The sequence below is a fragment of the Balaenoptera borealis genome (assembly GCF_965194805.1).
Source record: "Balaenoptera borealis genome assembly, chromosome: 7".
Lineage (NCBI taxonomy): Eukaryota > Metazoa > Chordata > Mammalia > Artiodactyla > Balaenopteridae > Balaenoptera > Balaenoptera borealis.
Window position 1 is genome coordinate 77,721,740 of NC_138864.1, and position 27,523 is coordinate 77,749,262.

At 34.9% G+C, this 27,523-nt stretch overlaps 1 protein-coding gene across 1 annotated transcript in view; it reads left to right on the forward strand.

Moving 5' to 3' along the window:
• Positions 1 to 73: 73 nt before the first annotated feature.
• STK31 (serine/threonine kinase 31) overlaps positions 74 to 27,523 on the forward strand; it is a gene marked incomplete at its 3' end in the record, with an annotated part of 94,148 nt that continues 66,698 nt past the window's right edge. Inside the window, 8 exon segments of the mRNA XM_082400428.1 lie at positions 74 to 5,089; positions 6,783 to 6,829; positions 6,918 to 6,970; positions 12,534 to 12,632; positions 17,671 to 17,745; positions 19,174 to 19,332; positions 23,662 to 24,020; positions 24,997 to 25,171. Of these exon segments, the coding sequence (XP_082256554.1) occupies positions 5,028 to 5,089; positions 6,783 to 6,829; positions 6,918 to 6,970; positions 12,534 to 12,632; positions 17,671 to 17,745; positions 19,174 to 19,332; positions 23,662 to 24,020; positions 24,997 to 25,171 (1,029 nt within the window). The 5' untranslated portion in view covers positions 74 to 5,027.

Sequence of the window (27,523 nt, forward strand, 5' to 3'; positions counted from 1 at the left end):
CATTTGTCTTAGGCTTTGCTTTTTTGTGAGGGGTAAACCCAGGCTATGATGGGTATCAGGAATGGCCTTAAAAAGCAAACCCTCAGGATGGGATTCTGTGACTGCAATATTCATTGAAAAGATGACAATAAAGACCCATAGCTGGTGGTAAGCGGGGTAGTGATAACCCCTGGCATGTAGATGCATCACAGTTACTGTAGTGGATTTGCATAAATAGCAGGGGGAAGGTGAAGTGTTAGGTTATACCGTAGCAGTGACATTACTGTGGAATGGGACTAACGGAAATTATAAAGATGGAGGTGTTCTTTAGCCATTGTTAACTGCTTTGGAAACCTTGAAAAAAGAAAATGGCATAGGTTCATGTTAGCTACTTAAGGCATGCTGCGGAAACCAGAGTGCCTCAACAGCACCTTTCAAGAAAAATCTCATCTCATGCGGATGTAGGCTGTCTGTGCTGACATTCCAGCCCAAATTTAATAGTAAAGGTGGCAAGGCTGCAAAGGAAACTGAATGCACAGCCTTGATCATTTCCTCCACCAAACTTAGCATGCCTACAGGAAAAGGAACCCTGAAACATGCAATGGGGACATGTGTTGGTGAGACTGAGAAATATTGAACCCTCAGGTTTTCCTGAACCTTTGAGCTGGCCGAAGCAGTCTCCTCCACATAGCTAGAGGAGAGCAGCCTGCACTTGCCTGGAGATCCTGCAAAGCCTATTTGAGGCACTTGCATTGCAAGATAATACTTGTTCTCCTTAAGACCCATCCCTGCTATGCCTCATTGACTCTAAACTGATAACTAGGATCAGATCTCAGCATACTCTTAGAGCAGATATACAGTCCTTCCTATAGGAGGATAGGTTACAATCTGCATGAACTGCAGGTTCTGGTCTAAATGTACTGGCAGGGACCTAGGAAACATGTTTGGGAATAGATCTTGAGGGTGTTGGATCAGGGAGTGGAATATAAGGCTTGACAGGAAAGAGTGACATCGTAGCACTTACTCATGACTCAGGCTTTAATGTCCTGGCAAGGGTATCTGGAGTTGGTCCTAACACATTGCTACGATAGCATATGGAAGATATGGTAGAAATGCCAGAAGTTATTTGGCATAGTATTGAGGAAGGGGTCAGAAAGCTCAGGAAAACAGCAGTGTTAGAATGGATTCGTTGTTTAAAACTGGAGAAGCTACCACGTGACTTTTCTTTGGGAAGGCTCAGATGATGCTTGTAACTAAGGCAATAAGAAATGTAATGGTGAAGCATATATTGGCAACACGGAAGTTTGGCAGTGACTAACCTCTGCAGGGTAGAGTTGATGGTAGAAGATGCTGCCATGATACTGGGCTCCTTTATATAAGTGTAGATGATGGGATGCAGAAATGTCAAAGGCCAGGTTGTGGAACTTAACTGTCAGAGGCCCAATGGACATAATTAATAGGTACGAAGGCATGGACCTGTGAAGAAGGTTAAGATCATGATGTTCCAAGGGGAAAGATAGAAGCACAGCTGATTAGGATGTTATTTGACTTGTATAACCACGGTTCCTCACTCAATTTCTGAATCTAAGGCAGTTCAGATCTAGAGCCCATTGATGGAAGGGAAAGCCCAGATCCCTTTGAGGAAGGATTCTCAAGTATATATGATAAACATCCCCTTGATGCTTCCCCAAAGGGTCAGTCATTTAACACCATTTACCAGGGTAACTATGCAGTGGAGAAAGAGGAATATTGAGATTTTTAAACCAAGGACTATTGGACAGGATCTGAGCTGATATGGATCCCAAAGGACCCAAAACACCATTATGGTCCTCTGGTTTTATGGAAGCCCAATGATAAATGAAGTCCTGGCCGAAGTCCATCTCAGTGGGTACAGTGGGTCTGGCCACACTCATTATTTCTACAGTTCTTAAATATATATAATTGGGATAGATCAACTTAGATCTTGCTTTTTGCCCTAGATGCTTCTCAGGTGCTGGAGGCTTGAGTCAGAGTTAATGACCTAAGGGCCTCCCTAACCAATGGGTTATGTAGATATAAAGTCAGTAGGGATATAGAAGACCTGAACAACTATTAACCAACTTGACCTAAGTGACATTTATAGAACACGCAACCTAATGACAGCAGAATACAGTAGTCCCCCCTTAGCCCTGGTCGATATGTTCCAAGAACCCTAGTGGATTCTTGAAACCGTAGATGGTACCAAACCCTATAAATATTACATTTTTTCTATACATACATACCTATGATAAAGTTTAATGTATAAATTAGGCACAGTAAGAGATTAACAATAATAACTAACAAAATAGAACAATTATAACAATATACTATAAAAAAATTATGTGATAAAAATTTTCTCTCACAATATCTTATTGTACTGTAGCCACATTTCTTCTCGTGATGATGTGAGATGATACAATGGCTACATGATTAGATGAAGTGAAGTGAATGGCATAGGCATTGTGATGTAGCATTGGGCTACTATTGACTTTCTGAAGATATGTCAGAAGGAAGGTCATCTACTTTGGGTGATTGTGGGTCATCAGTCCATGATGATGTCAGTGGTTGGATGTTAGGAGCAGACAGTGTCAATGGTTGGGGATCCAGGGCAGTATGAAGCAGGAGAGTGTAGGGTTTCATCATACTTACTCAGATGGGTGCACAATTTAATACTTATAATTGTTTATTTTTGGAATTTTCCATTTAATATTTTCAAACCCTGGTTGACCATGGGTAACTGAAACTGTGGAAAGTGAAACCATGGATAAGGGAGAACTGCTGTACACATTCTTTTTTCTTTTTTTAGTGCACATGGAACATTTACTAAGATTGACTATATTCTAGGCCATAAAACAAGTCTCAATATTTTTAAGATGATTCAGATGGTAATTTATGTCCTCTGACAGCAATGGAATTAAATTAGAAATCAAAACAAGGTGTCCCAATATTTGGGACATCTCCAAATATTTGAAACTTATATAACATGTGTCTAAATAATCCATGGGTCAAAGAAAAAAATTAGAAGAGGAATCAAAGTACTTTTAATGGAATGAGAATGAAAACATAAAAATATGTGTGTGATTCAGCTAAAGCAGTACTTAGAGGGAAATTTACAGCACCAAATGCCTATACCAGAAAAGGAGATTTCAAATCAGTGACCTCAGCTTTCACCTTAAGAAACTAGAGGAAGAAGAGAAAATGAAAATTAAAATAAATAGGAAAAAGGAAATAATAAAGATCAGAGCAGAAATAGAAATAGAAAACAGAGAAGTAATAGAGAAAATGAATAAAACCAAATGCTGGGTTTTTTTTTGAGAAGACAAAATTGATAAACCTCTAGCTAGATGGATCAGCAAAAGATAAAGAGAGCAGACAATTCACCAACATTAGGAACAAGAGTGGTGATATCACTATAGATTCTACAGATATTAAAAGGATAATAAAGGAATGTTATAAACAACTTCATGCCAATGAATTTGACAGCTTGGATGAAATGGATAAATTCCTTGAAAGACACAAACTATGAAGTTCATTCAATAATAAATAGATAATAGATGATTAGCCCTATATCTATTATATGCTGATTAGCCTATGTATCAATTAAAGAAACTGAATTTGTGGTTAATAACATTGCCACAAAGAAAATTCCAGGCCCAGGTGGCTGCACTGTGAATTTTACCAAATATTTAAGGAACAAAGATTACCAATTCTATACAGACTTTTCCAGAAAACTGAAGTTAGGAATTCTTTACAACTCATTCTATGTGGCCAGTATTGCTCTGTATCAAAACCAGACAAAGACATTACAAGAAAAGAAAATTTCAGACCAATATCCCTCTTGAACATAGATGCAAAAATTCTTAACATTTTAGCAAATCTAATACAAGAATATATAAAAAGGATAATACATCATGACCAAGTGGGTTTTATCCAAGAGGTGCAAGGTTGGTTTAACATTTGAAAATTAGCCAATGTAATTCATCATATTAACTAAAAAAGAACCACATGATCATCACAATAGATGGAGTATTTGACAAAACTGAATATACATTCGTGATAAAAACTCTCAGCAAACTTAGAAGGTAATTTCTTCAATCTGATAAAGGGTATCTACTAAAACCCCACAGTTGGTATCAGTGGAATAGTACTTAGCAATAAGGAGCAACGAACTATTGATACATGTGAAAAAATGGATGAATCTCAAAATAATTATGCTGAATGAAAGAAAACAGAGAAAATGGACATATTGTATGATTTCATTAACATCCAGTTCTAGAAAATGCAAACTTACGTATGGTGACAGAAAGCAGAATCTGTTCTTTGGGGTAGTCATGGGGAGCCAAGTACTATAAAAAGGCATGAGGAAACTTTTGGGGGGGGGGGTAAAGGAAATGACTGCTATCTTTCTTAACAGTGAGGATGACTGCAGCAGTATATAGTATGTTCGGTCATCTAAGTATGTACTTTTAATACCTGCAGCTTATTGTATATTAATTATACTTCAATCAAGCTGTTAAAAATTAATGGAGATAATTTTCTACTGTTATGCAAGGTTTGCCACAAAGGGTAATATCTGCTTATAACTGGATAGATAAGCTATATTAGTTTTTCCCCCTTAATGTCGTGAAAAACGCTGCAACACAAGAGAGAGATCTGACGCTAGGCTGGACTGAGAAATGCTTGTAAAGCTACGAATCTGAAAACCACATTTTCATTAACCAAAGTCATTTTCTCCTTTCCACCTGTAAAAAAAGAATGCCGGGATTCTTCTTACTTGGCTGCTTTAAAATTTTAATCACCGTGTACAAATTAGGAAAGGCCACAAAATCCAAGCCTTATGTCATTATTTGAAGCCTTGTTAAAGAAGCAGCCATTAGCCCGCAGGTGCTGGGAATACCGGCCCATAAATCTTGCCAGCGCAGTCTCCGTGCGCGGCCCTCTGGGTGCCTGGCCTCAGCCATCACGCCCCGCCCTAGGCCCCCAGGCTTTGGTGGTCACGTGAGCGCGGCACCGGCTCGCGCCAAGCCAGTATGAAGGCGCAGCGACGATCGCGCAAGCGCAGTGTGGGGCCAGAGTGGCCGGGGCACGTGAGGTAAGCCTCTGCACATGCGCCACTGCCGGGCTGACGGCGGGCTGACGGCGAGCCACGGCCTTGGGATAGAGGGCTGAGGGCCAGGCATGTGGGGCCAGGGGCACTTTTCTAGAACTTCTCTGGTGAGCAGTGCGAGGTCAGTAGGAGTCTTTTTGGTAGGTTCGATGGTGGCTGCTTCAGGGACCGTATTGTCACCCCTGGTGGTCTTTTAGGGCTGACCAGTATGGGCGCGGCCCGTTTCCTGGCCTTCTGGGTCTCCGAGCCGCCGGCCCACTTCTGAGGGTGACAGGCGCCCCAGTTGCTGAGTGTGGTGCCGGGAGGCGAAGCCGGCCTGCAGATAACTGAGACCTGCGTGTTCTGGGTGAAGACAGGGACCTGCAGGCCTCTTGTCGGGTAGAATTTTCTCTTCCCGCAAACTACGTGCCGTTTAAACTTCGAAATCCCTCCTAAAATAGGTGTTAAGAAACGACCTAGACTTACTTATTCCAAACTCTCGATGTGAATTGGAAGTGCCGTTTGGTAATCCAGGTTTGCAGAAAGTGGGTGCAGCATCACTTCCTTCATAACCATGTGAAAAAGTCTTTTTTGACCCCTTTAAAAGTAAGGTTTAAACATTATTCTAGCAGTGGCTTTTTAGATCGTGTGGTGCGATTTCCAAAGTAAACATTTTCATTTTTACTAAGTTTAAGCCAGTGCCTTCCAGTGAAATATAGTCTCCCTGAACAGATTTCAACTTGATTTTACAACTTTTTGCTCAATTTAAAAATTACTTTTGGCCAATATTTGAGGAAGAATCTTTCTTTTAAAGATGTGTTGATCCTAGTTAGTGTATGCGAAAAAATTTTTTTACAGTTGTAACAAAAATAAGAATAAAGTTTAAAAAATAATTTTTATGACCTTCCCCCCTCCCCCCCCATAGGGTTAACTTTTTTCCCCATAGTTGGGAGAGTATTTGGAGCTTTGGTGTAGTGATGTATAGTTAACTCTTAAATTTCTTTAAAAAAATTTATTGTTTTCCATTTCCTTCAAAAAACTAACATTTATGCATGTAAAGTGCAATCTTCTGGTGTTTTAAGGATAAAATTATAAACTAGTAGACATTTATCTTGAAATATTTTGCAGTTGGGAAAGCAAATTATTTAATGAAAATTATGTTTGAAGGTATTGTAAAGTTTGATTCATTTTGCAGTTTTTAAATGCAGGGTATCTTCAAAAGCAGAAACAACTATGCCTTTTAAGTAAAATGGATATGTTTATTTAAAAATTAAATACCAGTCGGAAGCATTTGTTTTACATATGTTTGTAGTGTTTCTTTTTGTTTAGATTATGGAAGTCCTACTCATGTTTGGGGAGGGCATCAATTATTTTAAAAGAGTATGCACATTGTTCTGAAGTATTTATGTAACTGATCAAAGTGTGCATGAATTATACCCTTCAAGGTAAATTTGTAAAGGTTTGGCTAAGGAGATAATTTCAAAGATAGAAATTGCGTATGATAAAATTGCAAAATACAATATACTCAAAACAATTATTGAAGAAAATATCTTTGGGGTTGTTTTTAATATAGAATTTAAATTTTGATAACTTAGGACAAAACATACTTGGAGGAATTTGGACATTATATGGTTTAGTCTTTATTCAGTGTTAATGGACAGATTAATAGAACCTAATTCAAAGTATTAAATTGTTTTAGTTTTTCAGGAATTGTCCAAATGGATGAAGAAGTACATTACAGTAAAGGTACTGACACTAAAAATTATTTTTGATTGTAAGAGCTAGATGATCTTGATTAATTTCTAATTTTCTTTGCATTGTGATTTGGTTTTAGTTGAAGATGTGGTTGGAAGTCATGTAGAAGATGCAGTAACGTTTTGGGCCCAGGTAAATAGTAGCCTGGTTGATTTCCTCTCCCACCCTTTCCTCCACTAATCCAGGACCTCCCCAACAAAAACAAAAATAAAAACCCTGTAATGTATATATATCATTGTTATTCTCAATGCTTAATTTTTATTGAACATTATTTAACACAAGGCATTATTAGAAGACAAATGGTTACAGCTGGAACTTAATACCAGAATTATGAGTAGTAGGCTCATAATACACTGAGTTAAAAAAGAAAACAGCAAAATTGTAGTTGTGGTTTTAGAATTACATTCAATTTAACACATCTAGGCTGCATCAATTACTGAAGATGCTGAAAAACTGTTGTATTTCTGAAGTTACAGCCCCATCTAGAGGTCTCTGATAAGATTGTTTCTTAAGTGATACTAAGTTTTAAAATTTCAGTCATTTTTTTCTATTGGCTTAATTTTGAATTTGAGGTACAATGTTTTTCTCATCATATAATTGGAAGTACTAATGGAACATTTATAATTTTACATTGGCATGCTTCAAGACAGATAAGTTTACTCAGTTTTAAATACAAAGCAAAGCACCAAAGTGCTTATGTTCCAGAATTTAAAAGGTGAATCCCTCAGAGGTACACAATTACTCACTAATTTTTAATTTTGTGAACTACATGATATGGGAGGGAAGGGAATAACATTTCTCTGTACTTCTACGGCCTGAGAACTCCTTTTTGTACGGGTAGAGTGAGTTGGCAATGTGGGAAATAGGATTTATGAGAAGAAAGGTTATAGAAGACATACGATTAACTCAGTGTTCTTAAATCTATATAGAAAACATTTTAGAAGGCTGATAGTCATAGAAAAATTTTGGCAAATTTGTATCTCTGCTTATGAACATATTTTCTAAAGGTTGCCCACAATGTTCTGGTTCAATGCCCATTGTCTCTGCATTAATAGCACCTGTGTTCCTCTCAACAGTGTCCCAGGTTGGATGATAAATGATATTTTTAAGCTCATTATATAGGAAAAACATTTATTATCTTAAATAAGATTTTCAGACCAGCACTGTCTGGTAGAAATATAATGTGAGCCATATAAGTAATTTAAAATTTAGCAGACACATAAAAAAGTAAAAAGAAATGGGCAAAATTGATTTTAATAAATATGTTTTATGTAACTCAGCATATCCAAAATATCATTTCAAAATATAATCAATATAAATGTTACCAAGATAGTTTATTTTCCTTTTTTTCATATCCAGTGTATATTTTAGATTTACAGCACAACTTAAATCAGACTAGCCATATTTTCAAGTAAGAATTGGCTATTGTATTGGTCATTGCAGCTCTAGACTTTGATTTTTATTGACCTTTATGTGAAGCTGTTGCTTGAATTTGGAACTATGATTTAAACCAGGAGTCAGCAAACTTTTTCTGTGAAATATTAGATAGTAAATATTTTAAGGTTTGTGGGTCTCTTTTGCAACTGTTCAGCTCTACAAAAGCTGCCATTGTAGTGCAAAGGCAGCCATAGACAATACATAAATAAATACATATAGCTGTGATCTATTAAAATTTTATTTACCAAAACAGGTAGGAGAGCCCATAATTTACCAACCTCTGATTTCAACCGTGAAGTTGAGGCCCCTGTAGAAATTTAAACATATTTGAAAAAGTGAGGAAAAATGTCTTAATTGGATGAAAAGATGAAGTGAAAACTGCTAAGGCGTCCATATGAATCGAATGATTTTTTTCGAGAAGCAAATTGTTTGTGCACACATGTGTGAATCCATACCGGAGACACGCCCTGTATGTGCCCCTTCGATGGTTGTAATAAGTTTGCTCAGTCGACTAACCTGAAATCTCACATCTTAACACATGCTAAGGCCAAAAACAACCAGTGAGAAAAAGAAGACCCTTCTCAACCTTGAGAATCTTCTTTCAGGAGTGTGATTGGGAGTGAATATGCTTCTCCTTTGTATATTGTTTCTAGGCAAGAATTTTAAAAATGAATCCTACATATCTAAGGGACATCTTTTGATGTTTGATAAAATTTTGATATATTTTGATAAAGTAGTAAAAATCAAAGAAAAATACTTTAGTAAGATGCCATTGCTAAGATGCTCTATCTTGCTCTGTAATCTCGTTTCAAAAATGTATTTTTGTAAAGTGTGGTCCCAACAGGAGGACAATTCATGAATTTCACATCAAAAGACAGTTCTTTATACAACAGTGCTAAAACTGGGAGGACTTCTTTTCACATTCTTATAAATATGCAGCTCACCTGTTGCTTACAGTTTTAATTTTGTATTTTTCAAGTGTGCATTTTGTACACTTTATGGGGATAGGCTTAGTGTGTGTGATTTTTCTGGAGGTTGATAATTTTGCTTTAAGTAGGTTTTCTTTAAAAGAATGGGCAGTTACATGCAGGTTTCAAGAGTATTTTCTGTTAAAAAAAAGTTATATAGGCTTTGTTTGCTATCTTAATTTTGGTTGTATTCTTTGATGTTAACACATTTTATGTAATTGTATGGCTGTATTGAATCATATAATATCAAATATTAGAAGTGATTTAATAGTGTTAATCAATTTAAACCCACTTTAGACACTTTTTTTTTTTCTGAAAAATACTGCCAGATGCTGATGTTCAGTATAATTTCTTTGCCTGTTCAGTTACAGAAAGTGGTGCTCAGCTGTAGAATGTATTGTACTTTTTAACACCAGTTGTGTACATTCTGTGTAACAGGAAGGGCAACAATAAAATAGTAATCCTACAGAAAGAATATGGCAGGAAAAAAAAGATGCAAATTTTAACATTTGATTAGGTTGGGATAGGGTGTAGATGAAGAGTAAATAGAGATTTAGAAACACGTGGAGGCAGGTCAAGATGAAGGTTTGCTCACACATAGTCTCTGTGTTTCTACCACTATGGATTTCTGCCATTTAAGCCATTTACATGAAACACTTCAGAATTTTTGGTAGGCCTAGTTTGATGAGTGGCAGTTGAAGGAATCTTAAGTATTTGACCTTTGAGAAAAAGAGCTTCTGTTTATGCTAGTCCGTATACCTACAAAATCTAATTATGTAAAATACTTCGGTGTATTTTGAACTTTAGAGAGCTCATTCCAGGAGTTTATTTACAAAGGCTGCTTCAAGTGTGTCTTGGGGTCAGTTTAAATTCACTTCCCATTTTTGCTGTTTATCAATACTTATATTCATCATGATGTCGTTTGAACTGCTCTTTCAGAGTTTATTTTCAGTTACAGAGATAATCATGTTCTTTCTAGCCTTATTGAATATGGTATTGATATAGATTTTTTTAATTTTGTTTCTGTGTTTTTGAATTTTATTTATTTTTTTAATACAGTAGGTTCTTATTGGTTATCTATTTTATACATATTAGTGTATACATGTCAATCCCAATCTACCAGTTCATCCCCCCCTCCCACCCTCCCTCCGCCCCCCGCTTTCCCCCTTTGGTGTCCATACGTTTGTTCTCTACATCTGTGTCTTTATTTCTGCCTTGCAAACCGGTTCATCTGTACCATTTTTCTAGATTCCACATATATGCGTTAATATACAATATTTGTTTTTCTCTTTCTGACTTCATGTTATTGGTATATTTTTAAAGAACATATATATATATATTTAACAGTTTACTTTGAAATAACTTTAGACTTACAGGAAAGTTGTAAAATTAATTTCTTTATACCCTTCACCTAGCTTTCCTTGTTGCTAACATTTTACATAACCAAAGTACAATGGTCAAAGTCAGGAAATTAACATTAGTACAATGCTGTTAAATCTTAACTACAGCTCTTATTCAAATTCCACCAGTTCCCCGCCCCCCCCCCCCCCGCCTTTTTTTTTGTTTCTATTACAGGATCTAATTCAGGATCCCACATTATATTTAGTTGTCATGTATCCTTAGTCTCTTCCAACTTTTGATAGTTCCTTTATTTATACATATTTTTCATGATTTTGACATTTTTAATGAATTCTGGTCAGTTTGTATTTGTTTATGATTTCTCATAAATAGATTGGCAGTAGTACTACAGGAGTGATGTGTACTGAAAGTACGTCATATTGGGGATTTATGATGTTGTTATATTTCACTATTGATGATGTTAACCTTGATCCACTTGGTTAAGGTGGTAACTGCTGGGTTTCTCAGTTGTAAAGTTACTGTTTTTCCTTTTGTAAGTAATAAGTGTTTTAGAGTGAGATGCATTGAGACTATCTAATCTTGTTTCTCTTAAACTTTTTACCCACGAATTTTTTATTTATTGCTATGGCCTTTGCCTAATGATGGTTTTCTATTTTCCTCATTCCTTCTACATTTATTAATTGGAATTCCTCTTTAAGGAAGAGCTGTTTCCTCTCCAGCATTTATGTATTTATTTATTCAATTATTTATATTAATATAAATCCATGGGTATTTATTCCATGGATTATAATCCCATACTGTCATTTATTTTGTTGTTTAAATTGTTCCAGCTTTGACCAATAGGAGATTGTTCACATTGGCTACTGTATCCTTTAAAATGCACCCATTCTTTTTTTGAATATTTCTTGACTTTCTGGCATCACCAGATGTTCCAGGATCATCTTTTATTTCCCTGTCCTAGCCCTGGATTCAACCACTCTCCAAAGAACTCTTGTTCCTTTTAATGGAGAATGGTGTTTAAAAATCAAGATCTGGGCACTAGGTGTGCTTATTGCTACCTGAGTGTCATTGCTTCTAGGCTCTCTCAGCGGACAGAGATAGGAACTATATATATATTTATAAATATACTATATAAATACAAATATATATATAACTAACACATATACACATCTGTATCTCTGTGTCTCTTTCATATATGCATATATTAACACACAAACATATGTATACACACACATGCACACACATATATGTGTGTTTGTGTATATGTGTGTGTGTGTGTATACACACACACACACACACACACACACAAGTTCATACTGATACTTCCCAATTGTAATCTAACACTGCAGGTTCATTCTAGCCTTCCTTATTTGTAATTTCTCTCTCCCTGCTTTCATTATCTAGAACATATTTACTTAACTTGTTCAGTCCTAGTATATACCTAAAGTAGTTTCAAAATTGTTAACCTATGCCCCTGTGAGAAATAAATTTACTAACTAGATTACAGTATTTATATACAGAGAACCTGTACATTTTGAAATTGTTTTTACATGTTTCCTTTACACAACAACAAATATGTGAGAAGACCCATGTCATTTGACCAAAATATGGTATCTATTTTGAGCAATTAGAGCTAAAGTAAAATCCAGAGACAATTGTTTAAAGTTACCTCTTAATATGATATTAATAATATTTGGTATCTTAGTTTGAATTCCAAGTAATTTGAACTCATCGGGAAGTAAAAATTTTCTATAGCCTAGTTCCATTTCTTACAAAGAACTTGTTTGAATTATGAAAAAATAATGACATAAGAATTGATTTAATTTCTAATACTCCAAAACCTTTTAAGTATTATGCATAGTAGAACCCTCATTTGCATAACACTGTCAAATAATATTTTACTGAATCTTATACTATATCTATTCTTCTAGAGTATCAGTAGAAATAACGATATTATGAAGATTGGTTGTTCACTGTCTGAAGTCTGTCCCCATGCCAGTTCAGTTTTGGGGAATCTTGATCCAAAGAAGGTGAGCCATATTCTTGGGTATAATTATTCTGTCTTTCTTATTAGCTTTCCTGTGTCTCAGATTTTATAGTTTTTGGAATTTTTAATATATTTGAAAGGAAGAGGCAAGTTTTTAGAATTTGTATAAACTACAGTCGTAATAAGTTTACTTTTTCAAAAATACTTATGAACTATCTGCTAGGTACTGGGCACTGTGTTAAGCATTGAGTATACAGTGGTGAACAAAATAGAATCCTTGCCCTTGACACTGATTCATAAAAATTTGTAAGAGACATACTTATGGAGAACAGTTGGACAATATATATATGTACATATATTTTTTAATTGACATATAACTTACAGTGAAGTGTGTATCTCTTAATCTCTTGATGAATTTTTCATATCTGTGCATCTGTGTGATCATCACCCAGATCAAGATACAATTCTATCACCCTAGAAAATTCCCTCAGGCCCCTTCTCAGTCAATTCTTGGTCAGTAGTCTCTTAACAGAGGTAATCATTATTCTGACTTCTATCACCATAGGTTCATTTGCCTGTTCGTAAATTATACAATATGTACTCTTTTGTATATGTCTGGCTTCTTTTGTTCAACGTAATTTCTGAGATTTATCCATATTATTGTGTGCATCTATATTATTGTGTGTTTGTGCTTTTGCAAGCTGTGCAGTATTTCACTGTATAAGTATACCAAAATTTATCTGTTCTCCTTTGATGGGCGTTTGGAGTGTTTGTAGTTTTTGGCTACTGTGAATGAAACTGCTATGAAATCCTTATACAAGCCTTCTAATGGATATTTTAACTTATTTCTTTTTTGTATATACCTAGGAGTAAAATTGCCAAGTCATAGGGTAGGCATGTTTCACTATAGTAGGTACTGGCCAATCAGTTTGGAAAAGTATTGAACCAGTTTGCATCCTTACCAGCAAACTATGAGAGTTCCAGTTCCTCTGTGTCCTCACCAACACTTCTCATTGTCAGTCTTTCTAATTTTAGCCATTTTGGTGGGTGTGTATTGTTATTTTGTGATTTTAATTTCATTTTCCTGATGAGTACTAAGCTTAAGCATGCTTTTCAGGTTTTATTAGCCATTTGGATATCCTGTTTTGTGAAGTACCTATTTAGATCTTTTCCCAGTTTTCAAGGTTGTTTGTCTAGATTGATTTGTAGGAAGTTCTATACAGTTGGCCCTCCATATCCATGGGTTCCACATCCATGGATTCATCCAATTGTGGATCAAAAACATTCCAAAAAATTTTCAGGAAGTTCCAAAAAGCAAAATTTGAATTTGCTATGTACTGACAACTATTTACATGGCATTTACATTGTATTTACAACTATTTATGTAGCAATTACATTGTATTCAGTATTACAAGTAATGTAGAGATGATTTAAATTTTATGGGAGGATGTGTATAAGTTATATGCAAATACTGTTCCATTTTTTATAAGGGACTTTAGCGTCTGAGGGGGGTCCTGGGACCAATCCCCTGTGGATACCAAGGGACAACTGCACATGTTCTTTATATATTCTGGATATGAGTCCATTGTCTTATATGTGTGTTGCCACTGTCTTCTCCTAGTGTATGGCTTCCCTATTCACATTCTTGATAACATTTGAAATCTGTTAATTTTTTCTTTTTTGGTTTGTGCTTTCTGTTTCCTATATAAGATCTCTTCACTTACCCCAAGGTCATGACTATATTCTCCAATTTTGTTTTTTCCCTAGAAGTTTTTGCCTCTTGCATTTAGGGCTGTGGTTTACCTCCAATAAATTTTTGGTTATGATGTGAAGTAGAGGTTACATTAATTTTCTTCCATATCGATATCCAGTTATATCAGCACCATTTATTGAAATAACAATCCTTTCTTTGTTGAATTGTCTTGGAATCTTTGCTTTAAATCAGATGACTATATGTGCGTGTTAACCATCTTTTTCAAAATAGTAAATGGCCTGTAGTCTTGGCTGCATCAGTTTCTCTGCCAAGAATTTACCCTTTAGACATTTAAGTACAGAAAGTACTCAGAGATGTTTGTACAGATATATTCAATGTAGCATTATTTGTAATAGGCAAAAGTGGAGATTAAGTATCCTTTAATATATCAATATTACAGTAGTAGTAGTAGTGATAATAATGATAGCTAGCATTTGAATCTTACCCTTTGTGAGACAGAGACAGTGTTCTAAATACTTGGCTACTAACTCATTTAATCCTCACTCATTTGTACTAACTCATTTAATCCTCACAGCAACCCTGTGAGGCAGATGTTATTATTTTATACTTTATTTTTTTGGAAATTGAGACACAGCTAGGATAACTTTATGAAAATCACCGGCTAGTTAAAGGTGGATCAAATATTTAAACTCACAGAGCCCACCTTCTTAACTGTTACCCTGTATTGGAATAATTAATGAACTGTGGTAGATCCTTATTTTGGAATACTAAGTAATCATTTTGGGGGCTGATAGCTAGGGTAAGGTAAGCACTGAATTTAAGGAGGCACTTTTGCAAGTTCAGGGTTGATACCTCAGAGTGAATTCCCCTTTAAAAATTTTGTGCCCTGGGTGCCTTGCTTGCCTCACCCAGCCCCAAGCCCTGGTTATTTAAATGAGGGAGATAGAGTTCTGTATTTTGATATGGAATTAGGTGAAAAATAGTATATTTAAAATGAACTCATTTATGTAAATAAAAAAGCATAAACATATAGTGTACATGTGAAATTAGTGTAAATGTAAAATTATTTTCAGGAGGTGCATGTGGAAGAGTATTGGGAAGGAAGTCTTACTCTTTACCTCTTTGGGTATACTTTGATTTTCTTTTAATAATGTGCCTTTATTTAGTTTTATTTAAAAATAATTTAAAACGCCAATGACATATATAGAAAAGTATAAAAAGAAGAAATTTAGAAGGAAGAAAGGATTGTAGCTTGGAGCTGAGCATCAGAATGGATAAGATAATGCAATTTGTAAAGATTTTAGGTTGTTTTTAAACATCCTTGTAGTCTGTGACTGTGTTTAATAGTATTATGAGTTAAGACATACCCGTTTTTCCTCTGTTGAATGCAGAATAAATTACTTGCATCACAAAAAATTCAACCTATTTTCAGTAATAGATCTCTCATTATAAATGATTACTTAGCCACCTCTGATTATCTGTGAATGGATTATACTGTGTAAATTTTCTTTAGTGATTGAGTAGTCCTCTTCCTCTTACCATGTAGTCAGGACATGGGGTGTGAATTGTGGAGTCGTGAGAGAAGATGGGGACTAGGCACAATGGGAATGACTATATAGTTCTGACTGTGCTCTCAAGACAAACCTATTTGGGATAGATTTGTATTTATGATGGTGGTTGTGATTATTCACACTAACAGAGTCAAGAACTTTAGATTGCTCAGTTTGGTTGGGTTCAAGCTCTATTTCTAGAGGTATCCCCACCCCTACCTAGACTGGGTTACAATGATACACCATTTCTGTCACTTGCCTTGTATTGAATTGTTAATTACATTGGTATATATTACAAAATCGTAACGGTAATGTGATCTTTTGCAAGGTTTGAAATTGGATAGGACGGTTGATCAGGTATTTCTGCTACTAAACCTGTTTGCTTGCTGAAAAATGAAGTAAGATGGCTGGGAGAGGGTACCATGCCATTTGTGCTCTCCCTTGCCCTTGAGTTGGTGAGTGTTAGCTGAGGGAACCAGAGTTAAGTGCTAATTGAACACACCTGTCCTTTGTAGCATTTGCTTTCTTAGCTATCCATTTGTGTGTCTAAGTTGATTTGTACTTTGTTGCTTTGGGGAGTTGAGGATTTTTACATTTCACCCTCTGTATTCCTTTTGCTTTAAAATCTGTGAATTTGTCCTAGTTCAGAGTGATATACTTAAAATTAATTTTATACTCCATCACCTAGAGCCATGCTCCTCAACCTTTTTTTCATTATGCCCTTCTAAGGCATTTTTTTCCCTAATGGGTCTCCTCTCTGCAAGACATTTTTTAACACCACAGATACACTGGATATCTATTTATGTTGTCAGGTAGGGTTGAACTTTGGAGGACTACAAACCACTGTAATATCTAAGATTCTCCTCCATGCTCCAAGAACCAGTTTTTACTCCCATGGGGATAATATTTCTCCCATTGAGAATGTATGATTTAAAGTGGTTATCAACCTGGGGTTACTTTGTATCTTCCACTCCCACCCCCAGGAGACATTTGGCAATGTGTGGAGACATTTTTGGTTGTCACAACTGGAGGGAGTGCTATTGGCATCTTGTAGGTAGAGGCCAGGGGGGGAAGCTGCTAAACATCCTACAACGCATATGACAGAAGACAGCCTCCATCCCCCCACCAAGGAATTATCCTGTCTCTAATGTCAGTAGTGCTGAGGTTGAGACACTGACTTAAAGTATGTAAATTTTTCTCTTTGTTCTCTATTAAACATAATTAAATTAAAATATAAATTTAAAATATATGAAGATTCAGTATTAAGGATTTTATCTAATGTAATTTATTTGCTTATATTTACAATAACACTGAAGTCTTTCTGTATAAAGTAAAAAGTGTAAGAATCTTTCTTGTCTGATTGGACATAGGGATCCTACCATGGTTGAGAATTAGACTTAAGTGGCATGTACTTGGCATGTTTGTGTTTTAAGAACAATTAATTGTACCAATTATGTCTTCAGACATCAAAACAGCATGACTTTAAGTCTTTGATGCTTGGGCCTTTTTTTGAGTTTTCTGTTTTTATGTCTTTCGTCTTCTCTCTCCTTTTTTTTGGAGAGGCAGAAAAACATAATGGACTCTGAAGTCAGTTGCCTGAATTTGAATCCTGGTTCTGCTGCTAACTAGTTTATGACTTTGGGCATATAATGGTGAAAACAAAGTACCTGCCTCATAGGGTTGTTATGAGAATAAAATAAGTTATTATGCTTATTTATGTATATTAAGTCCTTAATTCTGCTAATTATTATTCTGATCTACTTAGCATTAAATTCATTAAAATGCCAAATAATTTTACTTTCTTTTTCTCTTTGTAGATTTATGGAGGATTATTTTCTGAAGATAAATGTTGGTACAGATGCAAAGTACTGAAAATCATCAGTGATGAAAAGGCAGGAACAAGTGTTCAATTTTTTTGCTCTGAGGAATATTTATTTTAGTTCCAAAATTTGATGCTTATTTAGTCCTTCATTGCTTATTCATAGTAGTAATAAAATATGGTTGAATGAACTTATAAACTGATTAAAATATAAATTTTTCCCCTTAGAGAACACAAAAGAAATCAATTGCTTAAAAAAATACAAGTCAGATTCAGGAATATTCTTCTGATTTTAAGTTGTTGTATAATCACCCCAGATTATCCAAGAATAGATTACATAATTTGTGATTATTTTTGGTGACCAATTGGTTCTTTGTACCTCAGTTCTTAATAATTATGTTTGATTCTTGCTGAGTAACTTAAAATTTCATTCTATTAAGATTGAGTAGGAAAAGAACATTTGATTGATCCTGAAGTTATGGTTATCTTTTACTTAGTTGATGTGCATATTGTTAATAATGAAGATTGGCTTGCCACTTTCTCACGCCTTGGTTAAATGTGATGAATTTTCTTTGCATTTAGCTATTTTGTTTTTTACGTTGTGAAATTGTGGGAGATTTTTAAGGGAATTTGTGGAGATAGGATTCTGAATAGCTGTTTGGTGGCAATTGCACATTGCAGGCTCTGTAAAAGCATCTCTGTAGGGTTTCTTTTACTGTTTTTTTCTGTCTACTTTCCTGGACTTAAAATATTTTATAATATATATGTTTTGTAAATATTGTTCTTGGTGTAATGAGAAGGTAAGGTGAAACACCTTGAGTAATGTTCCAAATATCTTTAAAAAAAATCTCGTGATTTATTACTGTCATGGGTAGTGGTTTATCTTAGTGAAATAGACCTTTTCTCCGCAGTTTGACAACTGGAGATGATATTTTGTGTTTGTTTTTGGTTTAGCTTTAACTTTTTTAAATTAAAGGGCAAGATAGCTTTTGACCTTGTAATAAACTATTTTTCTTTTTTACCTTCTATACAGATATAGAGCTGGAGGTAAGGGTGAATTTGATTCATTTCCAAGATCTAACAGTTGGAGTAGGCTTAAGTTTATCAAAGAAAGTTTCATAACTTTGCCTTTATTTTCAGATTTTATTGTTTCCAACTTGAATTTAAGAAGGTTGATTGATTTTAACATTTGAGATAGGAGAGAGTCATAAGTTTCATAGATTTATGTTTATTTAAATACTGTTGTTTAAAAAAAATCAAAATGAGAAATGGTACTGTTAGAAATAGTACCAAATATAGAAATCCTCGGGATCTCATGGACTATAGATTTTCTGTATTTTGAGGATATTGCTGGAGCTCTCATTTCTGAATGCATTTTGTCAGTTTCAGGTAAAATGCTATCATGATTTACAGGTAGTTAACAGAAAGCAGCAAATGGGTAGTTTCTTTGGAGATACTTAATCTAAGTTCTGTATTAGCATTTCTGTCATTTTTTTTCCAGTGTCTGGTGAGATATATTGACTATGGAAATACTGAAGTTCTAAGTCGATCTGATATAGCTGAGATTCCTTTGGATCTGCAATTTTCTAGTGTTGCCAAAAAGTATAGACTTTGGGGACTACAGATTCCTTCTGGCCAAGAAGTTACCCAGTTTGATCAGGCAAGTCAAAGATTGTAAATATTTTTGCTAATAGAAGTAAAACTATGTGCTGGAAATGCAATACAAGTGTGCTAAAAATCCATTAATTTTCTTTGATGTAAAAGCTTGTATAAATTAATGGAAAATATGAAATTATAGAATAACTCACAGACAATTGTATAATAATATATTTGTGCTCGTCTTTGCTGGGTAAACATTCTTGATCAGATAAGACTGATATGATATATATGTGTGTGTGTGTATATGCGCACACATATAATAAATGTAAATAGTTTCTTCTGATGTGAAAGCTTCAAAGAATAGTCTCTTTTATGATGGAGAGAATGATGAATCTAATTATTCTGTTTTTTGCTTTTGTGAAAGTATTTATTAAATAAAAGTGCTCTTTAATCTAGCCCTGGCGATAAATATCACAAATTTGAAATTAGTGGAGTTGTAAATTAATCAGGTTGTATCATTTTGGCAGAGGCTCATACTGTTCGATATAGTAATTGGCAGTGATGTTCTGCTAATCTAGACTACTGTTTGTATTCATTTCCATTAAATTTTGGGTTAGCAACCTAATTCTGGAAGACCTCTAATAATTTCAGGGGTAGTCTTAACAAGAATCCTACCTCCTTTTAAACCTGTGCAATAGTGATGTTCTTTTGATAGCTGATACTGCCATTGAGGGAATATCACATTGCAGAGTAATCAGATTTGTATTGTATATTTAACAGCTCCAATGACTTATTTGAAAATAATCAGTACTAGAAGGAACAGTAAAATTTGAAAACCTTCTCTTTGCCTCTTTTTGTTGTTTTTAGAATCTTTTAGGTCATTGGGTGTAGTTTTGTCTGCACTATAGTTACTTATAAGAAATGTTTCTGTACATAAAACTTAGATTCTCATAAATAGAGTAAAGCATAGATATTATTGTAAAATTACACCCTAAATTTTTGGTTTAAAATCTAAAATTTATTACTTTTTTTTTAATATAAATGTTTTGACCAAGGTAGAGGCTTGTTTTGAATTTCTTGCATGCCTAGAGCCTTGGAATCTTAAATTTACAGACCTTAGAATTCATCTGCTCTCATCTTATTGTTTTGCAAATAAAGAAATTGGGTCTACAACAATTAAATGACTTATTTAAACTCATAAAGCTAATTAGGGCTGAGCTAGGGCTAGAACTCAAGTCCATTGCTATTCTCGTAGTAAGATGATATAAAATATATGTAGATTGAAACAAACATGAATCAAAGAAAATGTCATTTCCAAAATTTATTTTTGGAACTGAGGAAATAAACTTCAGTATTGAGAATGTTTTATATGCTTCATAGATTCTTAATAGATGGTATTATTTGTATTTGCATGCTTACATTCAATAAAAAGACTATGCATTGGAGTTGAACTAATTAGCAAACTGAATGTTTTCTGGAAAGAAATGGTTATTCTTGAGTGCCTCTGCTTAGAAAGTCCATGTTTAGCCATTAATTCTCAGCTGAAGGTTCAAATGTAATTTCTTATAAGAAGTCTTTGCTGATACCCACCATTCATTCTCCTGCAGCTGTTTTAGTTCAATGTATAGGCATGTAGAGGTGTAATTTTTTTCCTCCCCCCACAAGATGGTGAGCTTGGTAGAGACAAGACTGTCTTGGTAGAGACAAGTATTTTATTCATTTTTTATGCCTAATCTCTCTGCTTCTGCCTGTTAGGTGTTAGATGAGCATCCAGTTTATCTAGCATTTGAATGGATGAATGGATAAGTAGGGATTCAGTTAAAAAAAAAAAAAAAGAGGGTGTCCTGGGCACTGAAATACTTTCAACACATTTTAAACCAACACTTTCACACCTATGCTGAAGCACAGTTGAAACTGAAACTCAAAATGGTGGTAAAAATTGCTGAAGATCAAAGAAGATCAAATTATGTCCTAAATGCTTTTCTTACTTTGAAAATTTTCATGTAGAGTCAGGGAATGAGAGGTAGAGATTGGAATATGGGTTTAACAGTTTAAAGGTCTTTTAACCTGTTTTCTAATATATCCAGACAAGGTTGGGTAGACTAAGAAAGCAAGTGATGCTTTCCTATTTCTGAATAAAGTGTTTTGTTAGAATTTAGGATAACTCAGATTTTATTCCAAATTCAGGGTTCTGCCTGTAATTATATATGATTCAGGGAGAATCTGGTTGAACAGTTTTGTACTAATTGTGATTAATGACCATAACTAAAAAGAATTTGACTTCAGAGAAAAGTCTAAAAATCAGATTTCTGTGTAAAAATTTCTAAATAGTATACCTTTAGAACATTCAGCTTTAGGTAATTGAAACTTTTGTAAAAAGTAGATTTATTTCCACTTAAATTCATATGTTGCCCAAGGACAGAGTTTCTTGAAGTGTTAAGTATTAAGAATTTCACATATTGCAGCAATAATTTTCAGACACTGTCACTTCCATTAAGATTGGTTAGGGGTGGAAGTTATACTTGAATTTTAGATAGACTTTAAACATTAAGTGTTGAAGTTAAGGGTTTTTTTTATGAAAGAGGTTAACTAAAAACTATATTCTGATTGATCGAAATCTTAGATATATTTCAGTGAATTATATTTTGAGTTTGTTAGCTTTGCCTGCTTGATCTCATTTTTTGGTGATGCATTCTGGACCATCTTTGCTTTCTATATTGGTGTTCTTGGTGAATTCAAGTATCTCAATATGTGTGTATTTAAAATTTTTATGATTTGAAAAATTTATTAAACCTGTGTTTTTGGTAACCTAAAATACTTTGTCATTTTGGTTTGCGGATTAAAAAAATTCTTTTTTCTTTTTTCTTTTTGGTAGTGATGGTTGGTGATCCTTGAGCCTATGTATTTTGAATCTCCTGTACCCTTTCAGATGCGTCCTTTTAGGCTCAGGAGTTCTTAACCTGGGCTTAAAATATATCATGGTGAAATAATTTTCTTTGTAGTTCTCCTTATGTTTATGTTATACATTTAAAAACATTTTCCAAGAAGGATTCCAAAGGGTTCACCAGATCGATAAAGGAGCCCATGGCATGGAAAAAGTTAAGAACTCCTACATAGATCTCCCTTCTGCCCTCTATACTACCATATAGTTAAAAAGGAAATAGTTACTCCCTATCAATATTATTTAGTTTCTTGTACCTTGAAAAATTTTTTTCTTTCTTTCTTTTTTTTTTTTTTAAATGTGACTAGCTTGTATTTTCTGGTTTTTAATTTGTTCTTTATGCTCGTGTTGCCTGGATTATTATTGGTATGATTACCTATTAGGTTTTATTTGCATCAGCTTTATTGTTTGTCATATTTACCTAGTGGGAATATAGCTAAAAATAAAGCTTCTCCCTAAGAGGATTATGGCCCGTAAGATTAATTACATCAGGGATTCCAAGGAAGATATGAAACAAGATATTTTTGTCTCAAATTTATACTTTATATATTCTGAGAAATGATTCATTTCCTCTATAGGATGAAAGTTAGGTAAGGAACTTTGAGAAATTTGGGAAGAGAGGAATAATTATCAAATTGGACCATATCAAAGTAATTTTAGGAGTTCAGATTTCTGGAGATGTAAGCAAGTTCTTATTAAAATTAAATCTCAAGATATCTTCAATTCTAAATATGTTTTAGGTATGTCTTTGCTCAGTGCTGTGGATCAATAATCTATAATTAAATGTTATCAAGTACCTAATTACTCACATGTCTTCTCATATGCCAGTTATACAGGTATTGCTCCCTCAGACAAAATTCTATTTAAGAGAGTTTTAATTTAGGAATTTCTAACATCTCATAGTCCATAATTGCAGTTTGTTGATTTTTTAAAAAAATTGTTGATGTTTTATGCTTTGAGTTTCTGTTTTCTGCTTCTGCTCTTGTCTTACTTTGAAATGAGAGTACCTGATTAGGCCTTTAAAATGATTTTTAAAGTTTTGTTGAATTTGAGCACTTTTTCTAGATACCAAAACTCATTTTTATGTGGTGTAGCTCCTCAGGGCACCATTATATGTAGTTAGGGCCAAAATGTCAACAGAATCTGCTTGGTTGAAAAAAATTATTCTAGGGTATTTAATTGGTACACATTTAAAAATGTATAAATATGGCTGCCTATACTGGTCTCAGCTCTGCTTCTGGAAAGGATTTTAGCAAGTGTGTAATTGGAATATAGTCATACACATGCCGAAGTATATTTGCACTTAGCCAACAACAAGGTAAGACCACTTTTATAGAGATTTCAGAGTGAGGAAACACGATCGTTGCAAAAACTAGGTAGAAACAAAATAAGTGGAGAAAAACATGTTGGTGTAGCTGGTTTATGTCTTCTTTTTTTTATCTTTCTTAGGGCAGAATCTTTTTGGGGAGCTTGATTTTTGAAAAACAAATAAAAATGAGAATTAAAGCAGCCTATCAAGATGGAACAGTTATTGCTCAGGCTGAGTATGGCAGTGTGGATATAGGGGAAGAGGTGGCTAAGAAAGGATTTGCAGAAAAATGCAAACTTACTTCCAGCACTGACATCTGTGAGGAAAAAAAATCGGATCCTGGTCAGCTTGTCCTCAGGAACCTCAAAAGCCCCATTCCTTTGTGGGGGCATAGATCAAACCAGTCACCCTTCATCAGGCCAAAGAACCGCTTAAGTGGGAGGCCGTCTGTTGACTTGAAGAGTGAAAATGATGCAGGAAATCATGTGGCACTTCCAAAGTAAGACTACGTTGGGATTTTTAGTCTTAACTAATTTCTGATTTATGGTGTAAGCCCTTGTCATAGTAGAAGTCAAGGCTTACGTTTTTGGAGTCCTCAACTATGTCAGTGATTCTGAGGGATGATACTGATTATTTCTGTTTTTTCTCAAGCAGGTATTCCTCTCCTCTTTAGCAAGACTATTTTAATTAAAAGCCATTTTGAAAGAAAAATCATTCCTGAATTGTTTGAAGTTCACATACCAACTCTTCATTCCAACTCTTTCTAATACATTTATTAAAAATAAAAATCTACCCCTAAATCTAAATGATTCAGCCAAGAGCCAGAATTTCAGATAAACTTGAAGTTTTTCCTTTGGCTTTAAGAGTATTCTAATGAGTTTTAGGGAATTGCCTTCCCTTTTTAACAAAAGAGAGGCTCTTTGTTCTTCCTGTGAAAATTTACTGTGATAGAATTTGATTATTACAAAAGGTGTTCACTTTTTAGATAATTTTGAATTATAAACTTGAAGCAAAAAGTCAGGTTTGATGTTTACCAAACCATTCTTATACTTCTGTATCATGATCTAGGCTATGATGCCATGTCTTGGGTAATATAGCTGTTTTTTGGGACCTTATCAGTGCTCTAGGAACTAAACTGTCAGATGGAGTTGGGGTGATGGGGAGGAGGGATTGGAAGAAACTGATACAGAAATGCTTTTTACTGTATTTCCTGGAGTTGATATTGCTATGAAGAAGTTGGAATATGTATTCTTTGAGATTTGGAGGCATTGTTTTTGAAGTGTTTCTTCAGTTATAAAATCTAGTTTGCATTAAAAATATTTTTTAATGTTGAACTAAGTAAAGGTTTTAGATTAGTTTCCAAAATTAACTTTAAGATATATCATGCTAAAAAAAACCCAAGAGAATTTTAGGGTTTGATCTCTGTAACACTTACACAATTTGTTTTTTACAATGAGTGAATTTGTTTTTAATAGGGAAAATTTGGCTGTTGGTGGCTTTAATTTAGGGTCGAATGTCAGCCTGGCAAAAATTAAGCAGGACCAGAAACTGATTGAAGAAAATGAAAAGCTTAAAACAGAGAAGGAGGTTCTTCTTGAAAGGTATAAGGCATTAGAATTGAAAGTAGAACAGACTGTCCAGGAGCTGCAGGTATGGTATGTTCAGTGGCGTAAGGTAAAGCATGACGAACTGGGAAATCCTTATATTCATTTGCTCTTATTTGTTTAATTTTCTGTCTCCTTTCCTTCCCTTCATCTCCCCACTCTTTATTCTCTCCTTTCTTTATATTTGTTTATAGATTTTTTTCTTATGCTACAAACTAATCATCTTTGGATTTCATTGGATGTTTGAGAGATTAATAATTTCTCAGTTACATTTCCTCTTATGTTCTTTAAAATTTTTAACTATGGAAATTTTCGAACATTTTATTTATTTATTTAATCTATTATTTATTTTTGGCTGCGTTGGGTCTTTGTTGCTGTGTGCGGGCTTTCCCTAGTTGCGATGAGCGGGGGCTACTCTTCATTGTGGTGCACAGGCTTCTCATTGAGGTGGCTTCGCTTGTTGAGGAGGACAGGCTCTAGGCACGCAGGCTTCAGTAGTTGTGGCTCGCGGGCTCTAGAGCGCAGGCTGAGTAGTTGTGGTGCACGGGCTTAGTTGCTCTGTGGCATGTGGGATCTTCCCGACCTAGGGATCGAACCCGAGTCCCCTGCAGTGGCAGGCGGATTCTTAACCACTGCACCACCAGGGAAGCCCCCTCAAACATTTCAAAAAGAGAGAATTGAATAATTAATACTTATGTATCCATCACCCAGTTTTTACAATTATTTAAATACACAGCAGTCTTTTTAAAAATCTATACCTCCTGGGTAATTTTAAAACAAATCCCATTCATAATATTTTAATGTATGTACGTTTGTATGTATCTCTAATAGAAAAGAACTTCAAAAAAGACATAACCATAATACTATTATACTTAAAAATTAACAATAATTCCTTAATATCATTTAATATCCAGTCAGTGTTCAGGTTTCCCATATTGTTCCATGAATGTCCTTTTACGGTTGGTTTCTTCTAATCAGAATTCCTGTTAGGCCCATACATTGCATTTTGGTTGATAGATCTCTTAAATTGCTTAATCTGCATCCTTGTGTTGCTTAACAGGCTCCTGTATCTCCATGTGTTTCCTTTTATGGTAGTTAGGTCTCAAGGTTTGCTCAGATTCGGGGCAGTTTTTTTCCCCCCAACAATACTGTGTGGTTTTCAAATGTGTAGCTTTTTCTGATACTAAATATGTTATCCCAATACTATTTTCCAATTCTCTAACACCAGCTGGATGTCCTACAATGCATTTTTGATACTAAATACCAGGAGTTATCTCAGACTCCACAAGGTAAGGACTCAGTCCCTCAAGATTTAGCCCAGTTCAGGTACCAGCCACAAATCACATCCCAGGCTACCCACACTTCTGTCTGGCTGAGTATAAATTTGAGGGTTCCTATGACCCCACCCCCACCCCCTGCCCTCAATTCAGTAATTCTCTAAAACAATTCACAGGACTCAGGGAAATGCTATGCTTATGGTTACAGTTTTATTATAAAGGATAAAACTCAGGAACAGCCAAGTAGAAGGAAGAGATGCATAGGGGAAGTAATGAAGGGGGTGGAGATGGGGTAAGGGGTGGGGGGGGGTCTCTGGGCCTGCCACTCTCCCAGCACATGGATTTGTTCACCAGTCTGGAAGCTCCCCCAAAGCTCATCATTCTGAATTTTTAAATTTTTTTCTGAGTTTTTTTTTAAATCAAGGTTTTATTACATAGGCCTGGTTAAGTCATTGACCATTGGTGATTGAACTCAGTCTCCAGCCCCTAGATTCATATGTGACATTCTTCAGGGAACTCTGACTCATAAATCCATAAATCGTGGGTTTTATCCATTATAACTATCCTTTAGCCAGGAACATCTTGCTAAGTGCATTTCAGAGATAAGGTCTCTTCCTCTTAGAAAACAGTCTGTTTTCTTTTTAGAGGTTTAGTTGACAAGGAGATCAGACTAGTCACCTGCCTTTTATTTTCTCTATGGGTGTCCTGGTTCCCTTCCATGAAGAGAGTAAATGGATTATAGGCCAGCTGCTTTACCTGTTGGAGATATAAAGCCTTTCTTTCAACCCTGGAAAGTTCCTTGGTATCTCTTTCTGGCCTATCCTCTCTTCCTCTCACTCAGGGCAACCATTCTTCTGATTTATATATAACCACAGTTTCATTTTCCTGGTCCTGTACTTCATATAAATGTAATAATCCTCTGATAAGTATTCTATTATGTTTGGCTTCATTCACTTAAAGAATAATGTCTGTGAGATTTATTGAGGTTGTGTTTATCAGTAGTTTGTTCATTTTTATTGCAAAGTAGTGTTCCATTCTATCAATATACTGCAGTTTATTTACTCATTTTCCTATTCATGGGCATTTAGGTTGCTTTCAGTTTTTGGCCATTATAAATAAAG